The 11,354-nt window shown below is 40.8% G+C and overlaps 2 protein-coding genes across 2 annotated transcripts; both read left to right on the forward strand.

Annotated features, from left to right (window-relative positions):
* The first annotated feature begins 1,278 nt into the window (after positions 1-1,278).
* On the forward strand, positions 1,279-2,516 carry LOC133293817 (uncharacterized). The gene is made up of 2 exons (XM_061492420.1): positions 1,279-1,945; positions 2,011-2,516. The coding sequence occupies exons 1-2, from the start codon at positions 1,279-1,281 to the stop codon at positions 2,514-2,516; spliced, it is 1,173 nt and encodes a 390-aa protein (XP_061348404.1).
* Positions 2,517-3,583: 1,067 nt separating this feature from the next.
* On the forward strand, positions 3,584-10,695 carry LOC133293818 (uncharacterized). The gene is made up of 3 exons (XM_061492421.1): positions 3,584-6,987; positions 7,257-9,439; positions 9,485-10,695. Exons 1-3 carry the CDS (start codon positions 3,584-3,586, stop codon positions 10,693-10,695), a joined length of 6,798 nt encoding a protein of 2,265 aa, XP_061348405.1.
* The last annotated feature ends 659 nt before the right edge of the window (positions 10,696-11,354 follow it).

Below are 11,354 nucleotides of genomic sequence, written 5' to 3' on the forward strand. Positions count from 1 at the left end.
ATATATTATAAAATTTATACTAATAAAAAAAAATTATTGAAATCGATACAAATTATCAAAGCCTAAACTTTCCAATGATTTTCCTCAAAATTATTTTTAAAAATTAAATTCAATCAATACACAAGCATTTTCTTAAGAACGACGTAGCTTTGAATTCCTCACTGTACCGGAGGATACGTCGGAGCGGAACTCTTTCCGTCAAGCTAAAAATAAAATTTTAATAATTTAGTTTCCTCACTTCCTGAGTAATTATATTATTTTTTAAAAGGGATTAAGCAAATATTTTTAAAAGCTATTAATAACTCGCACAATTAATTCAAGGTAACCGTTTTTAAACGGATGTGTCAGGGGTGCAGTGGGATTAAGTTTTCACCCTTCCTTGAGCATAATTAGACTCCCGAACCTTTGATCTATAATTTTAAAGACCAGTTTGCAATAAAAGGTTTTCCAATTTTTCCAAAGTAAATAAAATTGGTGGCGACTCCATTTATTTTAATTCTTTAAATTTCGGGTCGTTACAGATGGCGACTCCACTGGGGACTTTAGAGAGTCAAGCCTGTTTTAATTATTTGTACAAATTCGTAATAGCTTTTATATATTTGCTTTACTTCCTTTTCGTTTATTATGTTGTTTATCTTTGTTGTTATATTTTGACATCTATGAGGATTGGGTTCAACTTTAGAAAAGATGATTTTTGTATTGTTGTACGCTTGTTCTTCAATTGTTTTGCAGATTGGGTAGTTTTAGATTTATGTGAAGGTTTGTATGCTCCCTCCACACACAACACCTACACGTTGATCACACACTATGAGTGGGGCCCTATACCCGGGTCTGAGTGAAACATAAGATAGGCTAGAGGTTGTGTAGTGGTAGCCATTTTGGATGTACGTCCTGTTTGGTTATTGCGAAAACCTCATCTAGAGTGTAACTCTTTCATTGTGCACCACATCTGTTAGTTCAACTATCGTTGTGGTCAACACTTTGAATTGAGATCTTAGCTCTAGAGACCAAAATTGTTAGGATCATAGAACTACCTTACGAGAGTTTGTCACTTGATAGAACAACCTATTGATTTATAAAACTAAAGTCATCCAGTTTAGGATTAACCACTTTAGGACACAAAGGGAGCGTATTTCCTTCTCACTCTTTACTTCCATTCTTGCATCATTCAGCATTTTTAGCATCTCACATTGCCCATTTTGAACTCTTCCAGGGAACTTTGTTAGAGAAACGTTGATTTCCAGAGCTTGATTGTGAGTATCATTGATGGAAAATAGTATGGGATCACATCACGAGGAGGTGATACCACCCACATTGAAAAAGACTTTGCACCTGAAAGCAAAGAAGCCTGATACTGAAAGTTTGAAGGTTTTGGGTCGAACGTTGAAGAAAACACAACGTCTTACTCTTGCTAGAAAATATGGGGAAATTCTAGATCTATTAGAAGTTGATGTGCAAGTAGATGCAATCACTGCGGTTGCTCAGTTTTATGACACACCTCTGAGATGTTTCACTTTCCGAGATTTCCAATTGGCACCTACTTTGGAAGAATTTGAGCAAATTCTTGGCTTATCATTAGAAGATTTTGAGAAGCCATACCGCTACTTGGGGCACTACCCTTCTATGCATGCTATTGCTGACGTGTTAAAAGTTCCTGAGAAAAGCTTGCAAAAAAAAAGACAAAATAGAAATGGGACCGATGGATTTTCAAGAAAGTACCTGGAGGAGCACCTTCGTCACTTAGCTGAAATTGAAGACTGGGAGGCTTTCATTGATGTGCTAGCTCTCACCATTTATGGTATCCTCATGTTCCCAAATGTTGACGAGTTCGTGGACTTCGCAGCTATAGATGTCTTCTTTGCTCGCAAGTTTAGAGGTGAAAATCCTGTTCCTGCCATTCTTGCTGATGTCTACTATACTCTAAATTTTTGTTATGAGAAGAAGGGCAAAAGAATTTTGTGTTGTTTACCAATGTTATTCATATGGCTCACTGCCCATGTCTTCAAAGAGGATACGAGATCTTATACCCCATCACTGAGTTTCAAAGATATCAGTTAAAGGCTAAAAGTGGTCATGAATGGACTCAAATTTTAGCACGATTGGATGAAAAAAGTGTCCGATGGTATCCTCGATGGGTTGAAAGAGAAACTTTGATCTACCAATGCGGTGATTTCCCTAATGTGCCTCTCATGGGTACCCGAGGGTGTATCAATTACAACCCATCCTTGTCACAACGACAACTCGGTTATCCTATGAGAAGAGCTCCCACGGAAGACATGATAGCTCCTTTCATTCTTTATGATATGAGCTCTGCACGTAATGAGTTACTTAAAAGAGTTCGAGATGCCTGGGATAAGGTCATTCGAAAAGGAAAGGAGTTGAGGATTAAGAGTTGTGGAGTCCAAGATAGCTATCAGCAGTGGGTTAGGTGTCGAGCACAAGAAGTAAAGCTACCATTCCAAGTTTTGACATTCACCACAAATGTTGAATCATCAATGTCTGCCTCACGACAGTGAAGAGATAAGAGAAATACAAGAAAAACTGATGAGGGTCGAAGAAGAGAGGAAGAAGATAGAAGAAGAGCTTAAGGGAGCTAGACAAAAGTGTGAGGCCTTGGAGCGAGAAAATAAGAGGAAAAATCATACCCTTGAGGAAGCTGATAAAAGAGCCAAGATCGAGGAAAATTATGTGCTAAAAACTAAGGGGTGCCTTCGTGCAGCAAACAAGGAGTTAAGCCTTCGAAGACAAGAAAGAGATGAGGCTATTGCTAAAAGCACTCAACTTGAAGAATTACTAAGAAATTCTAATGCAGAGCACAAAGAATCAAAGAGGCAAATGGCAGAGATGAGGGGGCTAATGGAGATGAGAGTTGTAGAATATGAAGACAGGCTAAAAAGAGAAAAACAATGTACAGAGAAAGTGATTGCGATGTACCAAGACTCGATTCGAAGAGAGCAAGAAGAAGTACAAAGGCTAACTGATTACATCGGAGGGCAAGATGAAACATCGATGCATATAGGCATGAAGTGGCGTTCTGGATGACTCGCTTTTCCAAATTGGCTGAGCTCGCTAATGATGCAATTGAAGACATCCCGGATAAGTTGGGAATGGCAGAGGCACTGGTGAACCCCCTCACTACTCCTGTGGAGATTCAAGACTTCATTGAGTATTGTAGAAATTATATTATGAAAATGAAACAGATTATCATCAGGCGAATGTAAAAGCAATGTATCCCTCTGAGACACTTGTACTATGCCATGGTTTGTAATGAAGACATTTTGTTTGCTACCCGTTTGTGATCTTGTACTGACATTTAATGGGACCTAGTACTTTCGAACGTGACGTTCCGGGGAACGGTCCTAACAAAAACGATCAATGATACTCACGTCAGACTTACACGCATCAACGATTCTCCGACAAACTTGAAACATTAGCATTATTATTCATTATATTATTTATTTTTAATTTTTTTCAAATTTAATTAATATCACTTGCAGAAATCATATAAGATTCAAACATTGCGCGACCAAAGAAAGGTAATACCAATCAAACCCGAGTTCATAATACCAGATCTCGGACCAGAATGGCAGCAAGCGATCAAGATGGGAGGAACATAAGTCAGGAAGTAGACGAGGTAAGAGAAAGAATGAATACAATGGAAGAATTGTTACGAGCTATGGCAGTATCCATCAGTATGCTTGGGGCAAATGGGGCCGCAGGGAATGCGCAACAGCACTCAACAACTCAGCCGGGCGATGCCCAAGGGAATAACGGGATGGGAAACGCAAACGGGCAACCGCATATTGGTGAAGGATATCAATCAGTGGAGGATGCCAACGCTGAAGTACATGGACAAGCTGGGCAGAATGGACAGGCAACAGGGACCCAATTTGGGAATGGCCGTGTCTCTGATCAGAAGGACAAGGTAAAGGATGGATGGATGGAGAAGATGGAAGAGAAGATCAAAGCTATTCAAGGTCCTAGTGCTTACGGATCTCTTGGGGTGGAGGAATTATGCTCCGCGACAGACGTGATTATCCCTAAAGATTTCAAGGTCCCAGATTTTTCTAAGTATGATGGAAGTACAAACCCAATCATCCACCTGAAGACGTACTGCACGAAAATGGCAATATGGTCCAAGGATGAGAATTTCCTTGTTAGTTTCTTCCATGAGAGTTTGGCTGGTCCTGCATTAGAGTGGTACATCCAGATGGATCATTCTAAAATTGGTTGTTGGAAAGACTTGGCAGATGCGTTCATGAACCAATATCGATTCAATTTAGATACTGCCCCAACTAGAGAACAATTGGCAGCTTTGCAAAAGGAGAACAAAGAGACCTTTAAGCAATATGCCCAAAGATGGAGAGCTCTTGCTGCACAAGTCCAACCTCCGCTGACACTATCTGAGATGTGTTCATATTTCCTAGGGACTTTAGGAGCTCCATATGTTGGGTCAATGGCCGGTGCTGCATATCGGGATTTTGCTGATCTCATAGCTGCAGGTGAAAGAATTGAAATTTTAGCCAAAGCTGGGAAGTTGCCAATGGACTATAGACAGAGTAGTCCTCCCAAAAAAGGATTGCAACCTAAGAAACGAGAATCCGAAGTGAACCATGTCAGGCATCAGCAATCTTTTATGCCTCGACATCCTACACCAAACCCAAGCCACCAAATACTATCATACAATCCCTTTCCATTTACATCTTACCAAACCCCCACACAAAACTTCCCAAACTTAAACGCTGCACCAACCCCACAATTCCAAGTCAACAACATACCAATGACACCACGGTATGCACCAACTCGTCCGTCTTATGCACCTCATCCCACACGTCCACAGTATCGTCCAAATCACGCTCAACCACATCAAAACTCCCAAAATCAAAGTCTTCCACCTTTCCCTAAACTATCCATTTCTAATGCTGATTTGTTCCAACGACTGTTTGACGCTCACTTAATCTCAGAAAGTCCCGTACGTCCAATGCAACCCCCATTCCCAGCTTGGTATAATCCAAATTCTACTTGTAGATATCATATGGGAGTTGCTGGACATTCCATTGAAGATTGTGAAGCATTTAAAACAGCAGTAAGGAAACTGATTGCTTGTGGTAGGCTCGACATCCAAGAAGAGACCGGGCCTAATATTGTCAATAACCCCATCCCGAATCATGGGGGAAAGAATCAAGTGAATGCTGTGGAAATAGAGAATGCAGCGATCAAGAAGGTTTTGAGTTTGCATACACCCATGTCAGATATATGGGAAGGATTGAAGAAAGCTGGTTATGATATCACGGTACCAGGATGTTCAATGAAGGATGAAGAAAAGTATGATATAGAGTCGAGTTGTGCCTATCATAGCGGGCACGTGGGACATGATACTGAAAATTGTTGGGATTTCAAGGTCCGTGTCCAAGGCTTGATTACATTGGGTGTCATACGGGCCAGGCGAAAGGATACTTTTTCTGAAGAAGTTAGTGTGGTAGAGCGCTTCATACTTCGAGTGCCACCCCTTAACCAAAATCCTTTGCCTGAAAAGATGGTAATGAAGGTGAAGAAACCAGCGCCTTTTCCTTACGATGATACTCATGCAATACCGTGGAACTACAAGACAAGCGTTGAAGAAATTGGGAGTGCTTCGAGAGCCCATACTGACAACCCTCATTTGGAGGAGGAATCAACGGATGCAATAAGAGTCGGGGAAATCACAAGGAGCGGGAGATTTTATGGCCCTAAAGAACCAGAAAAGAGAAAAAGTAACAAGGAGGATGAAGCTGAAGAAATCATCGCCAGTGAAATGAAAGGTAAAGGAGAGGAAGATGAGCTTTTGAAGATCATGAAGCAAAGTGAATATGATGTAATGGAACAGTTGAAGAAAACTCCAGCTAGGATATCACTTCTATCACTAATCCTCTCATCAGAATCTCATCGAAAAGCACTCATGAGTATGTTGAGTGAGGCTTATGTCAAGTCAGATGTTACTCCTGAAAATGTGGTCAACATGGTAGATCCAGTGAAGCATGTTAACATGATCACGTTCTCAATTGACGAAATCGTTTGTCCATATGAGAAGACCTCGAGAGCTCTGCATATAACTTTGAAATGTAGAGGGTATATTATAGCCAAGGTTTTGATTGACGGAGGATCAGCACTAAATGTCCTACCCCTGTCAACTTTGTCTCAGCTATCAATGAGCACGAATGATCTAACCCCTCAAGAGATGATTGTGCGAGCTTTTGATGGTACAAAGAGAGGAATTCTAGGGGAGATAGTTTTACCCTTAGAGATAGGCCCGAGTAATTTTCAGGTTTTATTCCAAACCATGGATATTGAACCTGCCTATACCATGCTCTTGGGTAGACCTTGGATCCATGCAGCAGGTGCTGTGCCTTCTACCCTGCATCAAAAGGTCAAATATATCGAGAATGAGACGATTGTCACCATCCATGGAGAAGAAGAAATCATGGTTTCGAAACCAGTCTCAGTACCGTATGTTGAAAACACAGACTCGGTAGAAGGGAATGGATTGCATAGTTTCGAAGTTGTTGAATCTAGTTGCAAAAAAGATGCATCACTGGGGCAAAGTGTGAATGAGATAATCGCTCGAATTATGGCCAAGAGTGGATATAAGGTGGGTAAAGGTTTGGGCTCGCAGCTGCAAGGTAGCCGGTCACCTGTAATGATTCCAGAAAAGTCAAATAGATTTGGGTTAGGTTATGAAGGGTCGTTTGAAGAAGAAGTTGGGAGTATGTCTTTGGGAAAAAGAGGCAAGAAGGGCAAGACGCAACAGATTCCCCATCTAAGAGAAACATTCCCGGTGCCAGCAGAGATTATTATGCCTGAAGAGATCGTTCATCTTCCATGCCGCCTCCATATCAATGCACTAGATGACGAAGACCTAGGAGGATGCAGCACAATTCGTCCGTCCACTAATGATGAAGCATTGAAGAATTGGCAGACAGAGCCCGTTATTGATGTGATTGCTATAAAGTAATTGTCTAGTTGATTTGTATTAGCAGCTGTTTGAGCCATTTTGAAACTTATGTTATGTTGCTCGAGACATTAATTAAGTAAATGAATTTGCATGAGTTTTCAGTAATTTTCATTATTCTTCGTCCAATTTGGTTTTTCATTTTAGATTCTTTAACCAGCGTTATTATTATTTTCCTTCTCTCGTCCATCCTTTCACTATTCCTTGTGTTCTTACTTTTGTGACATTATATCTGTTGTATTCCAACTCCACGTAAATTAATTTCCAGGAATCTTGATCTCATTGAAACTTTGCCTCACGAAAGGGACCTTGAAAACTCACCGATTGATCCCTTTATGGCTATCAATGAAGAGGATCCAGAGTCTGATGAGGAGCAAATAGTAGAAAAACTTTCAAAGTTGTTGGAAGGCTCCGAAAAGGAATTTGACTTGAATGATCAGGCGTTTGAGTTGATTAATATGGGCACTGAGGAAGAGAAGAAAGAATTGAAAATTGTTGATAATCCCGAGAGGGAAGAGATGATTCAATTATTCAAAGAGTATCTAGATGTCTTTGCATGGACTTATCGAGATATGCCTGGAGTAGATCCAAGGATTGCATCACATAAAATTCCCTTGTACCCAGATGCTGAACCAAAAAAGCAGAAGTTAAGGAGGATGCGTCCAGATATATCCCTGAAAATTAAAGAAGAGGTGACAAAGCTGTTGGAGGCTGAATTTATAGAAGTCTCAATATACCCAGATTGGGTAGCCAACGTAGTGCCTGTGCCTAAAAAGGATGGAAAAATCCGGGTGTGTGTAGACTACAGGGATTTAAATAAAGCTTGTCCGAAGGACGATTTCCCACTTCCTCATATTGATGTGCTTGTTGATAATACGGCCAAGTATCATACATTCTCATTCATGGATGGATATTCGGGGTATAATCAAATCCTCATGGATGTCGATGATAAAGAAAAAACTGCTTTTATTACTCCTTGGGGGACATTTCGTTATAGAGTGATGTCATTTGGACTAAAGAATGCAGGAGCTACTTATCAGCGCGCTATGGTTGCATTATTCCACGACATGATGCACAAGGAGATTGAAGTATATGTGGATGACATAGTTGCTAAGTCAAGAGAAGGGGAAAGTCATGTGACAGTCCTGCAAAAGTTGTTCGAACGACTCCGGAAGTACAAGTTGAGATTGAACCCTAGCAAATGTGTTTTTGGCGCATCCTCAGGAAAATTGCTCGGTTTTATTGTTAGTAGAGAAGGAATACAGGTGGATCCGGAAAAAGCAAAAGCAATACGAGATATGCCTGCCCCTAAATCAGAGCGAGATGTGAGAAGCTTCTTGGGACGACTTAATTATATTGCTAGATTCATTGCAAACTTAACTAGCACTTGTGAGCCTATCTTTAAGCTATTGAGGAAGAACCAACCAGGGAAGTGGGATGAAGATTGCCAAAAGGCGTTCGACAGAATAAAAGCTTACTTATTGAATCCCCCTATCTTGGTACCGCCAACACCAGGTCGCCCTTTGATTTTGTATTTGACTGTGCTGCCTACCTCCATGGGAGCAATGTTGGGGCAACGTGATGAGTCAGATAGGAAAGAGCAAGCTGTGTACTACATTAGCAAGAAGTTCAATGAATGTGAGGTTCGTTACATGGCAATCGAGAAAACGTGTAGTGCTCTAGTGTGGAGCTCAAAAAGACTACGACAATACATGTTGTATTACACCACTTGGTTGATATCTCGAATAGATCCCTTGAAGTATATATTTGAAAGCCCTCATATTTCTTTGAAGGTCTCAAAATGGCAGATGATATTGTCAGAATTTGACATCCAATACGTAACTCGGAAGTCGATCAAGGGAAGCGCAATTGCAGACCACCTAGCTGAAAATCCCCTCGAAGACGACCAATCAATGCAAATTGAAATTCCAGGCGGGGAAATATTGGCAGTAGAAGAAGATGAGATTGAGGAAAGTGCATGGAAAATGTATTTTGATGGGGCAGTTAATATGCACGGCAGTGGCGTAGGAGCAGTAGTCATTTCACCAACTGGCAAACAATACCCAGTGGCCATCAAGTTGGGCTTTGAATGCACCAATAACATTGCAGAATATGAGGCTTGTGCAAGCGGTTTGCGTCTTGCAATCGATTTAGGAGTAAAACAGTTGGAAGTATTTGGGGATGCAGCGCTTATCATTTACCAAGTGAATGGCGAGTGGCAGACCAAAGACGTGAAGTTAGTGCCCTACCAAAAGTACTTGACTCGTTTGATTGCAGAATTTGAAGAAATAGAATTCTCGCATTTAACTAGAGACAAGAATCGATTTGCAGATGCCCTAGCCACGTTGGCTGCGATGACCAAGCTGGATATCCATAGTGATGTCCAACCCATCCAAGTTGAGAAGAGAGATGAACCATCTTACTGTGCCAGTGTGGAGGAGGGGCCAGATGGTAAACCTTGGTATTTTGATATCAAACAGTATATTCAGCATAGAGAGTACCCAACTGGGGCAAACGAAACCCATAGAAAGACCGTTCGCCGGTTATCGATGGCTTTTTTCTTGAATGGAGAAGTTTTGTACAAGAGAAGTCATGATGGCACCCTTTTAAGATGCGTAGATGCTCGTGAAGCTCATTCAATCATGATTGATGTCCATGAGGGAATTTGTGGGACTCATGCCAACGGACATATGATGACGCGCAAGATTATGAGAAGTGGATATTACTGGTCCACCATGGAGGCAGATTGCGTAGGATATGTTCGAAAGTGCCAAAAGTGTCAAATGTACGCAGATCGTATCAATTCACCGCCTTTTCCACTACACAATATGGTGTCTCCTTGGCCGTTCTCAATGTGGGGAATAGATGTTATTGGCCTAATCAATCCAAAGGCCTCGAATGGGCACCGTTTCATCCTGGTAGCAATAGATTATTTTACCAAGTGGATAGAAGCCTCATCATATGCCAACATTTCACAAAAGGTGTTTGTCAAGTTTCTCAAAAGGGATATTATTTGCAGATATGGAGTTCCAGAAAGAATAATCACAGATAATGCTCCTAATCTTAACGGCGCAGAAGTACAAAAGTTATGTGGACATTTCAAGATCAAGCATCACAACTCAGCTCCTTATAGACCTCAGATGAATGGTGCAGTTGAAGCAGCCAATAAGAATATCAAAAAGATCATTGCCAAGATGGTTGTGAGTTATAAAGATTGGCATGAGATGTTACCCTATGCTTTACATGCGTATCGTACTAACATACGTACGAGCACTGGAGAAACACCTTTCTCCTTGGTATATGGAATGGAGGCCGTCTCTCCGATAGAAGTTGAAATTCCTTCATTGAGGGTTTTGATGGAGGCAGAATTGGAAGAGTCTGAGTGGGTGAAAGCACGATATGAACAACTGAACATGATTGAAGAGAAAAGATTGACAGCTCTTTGTCACGGGCAGCTATATCAGAGCAGAATGGCTAAAGCCTTTAAAAAGAAAGTCCGGCCAAGGGAATTTCGATCAGGTGATCTGGTCTTAAAGAAAATCTTTCCTAATCAAGAGGATGCTAGAGGAAAATGGGCTCCAAATTATGATGGCCCTTATGTGGTCAAACATGCTTTTTCTGGGGGAGCGTTAATTCTACAAGATATGGAAGGGCAGGAGTTACGAAGACCAATAAATACTGACGCTGTCAAAAGATTCTATGCCTAACAACAACAAAAAGGAAAAAGGAAAAAAGAAAAATAGAGAAGCATGTTAGATTGAAAACCCGAAAGGGCGATCTAAGCAAAAATCGAGGCAGATAAAAAGAAATCTGTTAAGCTGATGGCTCAACAAGGTCACCTAAGCAAAAGTTATGGCAAACAAAAAACAGTTAGGTTGAAAACCTGCAGGGGCAACTTGGACATTAAGGACCCAAACTTAAACCGCCCAAGATTTTTGGAGAAAGTAACACACACTGGGGCAAGATTGTGAGACTGCTAGAAAGCTGAAGGGAATCAATTCAATGAATGACAAGGGACTGATACTGGGGCAATTTTTCCATGAGATCTCAAAATTCCTTTCATCCTTTTCCATTTTCTTTTCGTGCCTAATATCTCCTCTCACAAAGGTTTCATGTACAATCAACTTTCATATCAATGGACCAGTTGGTTAAGATTTCTCTACCCATATCCAGTTGGTTTGTATACCCATATCCAGTTGGTTGCTATTTGTATACCCAATGTTTATTTTGTCTTTAAACCCATATCCAGTCGGTTAAGATTTCTCTTTTCTATTTGTATACCCATATCCAGTTGGTTGCGAATGTTTATCTTTAAACCCATATCCAGTCGGTTAAGATTTCTCTTTCTATTTGTATACCCATATCC

The sequence above is a fragment of the Gastrolobium bilobum genome, unplaced genomic scaffold (genome assembly GCF_033153095.1).
Source record: "Gastrolobium bilobum isolate Gb01-03AN ecotype WA unplaced genomic scaffold, APGP_CSIRO_Gbil_v1 utg44017, whole genome shotgun sequence".
Lineage (NCBI taxonomy): Eukaryota > Viridiplantae > Streptophyta > Magnoliopsida > Fabales > Fabaceae > Gastrolobium > Gastrolobium bilobum.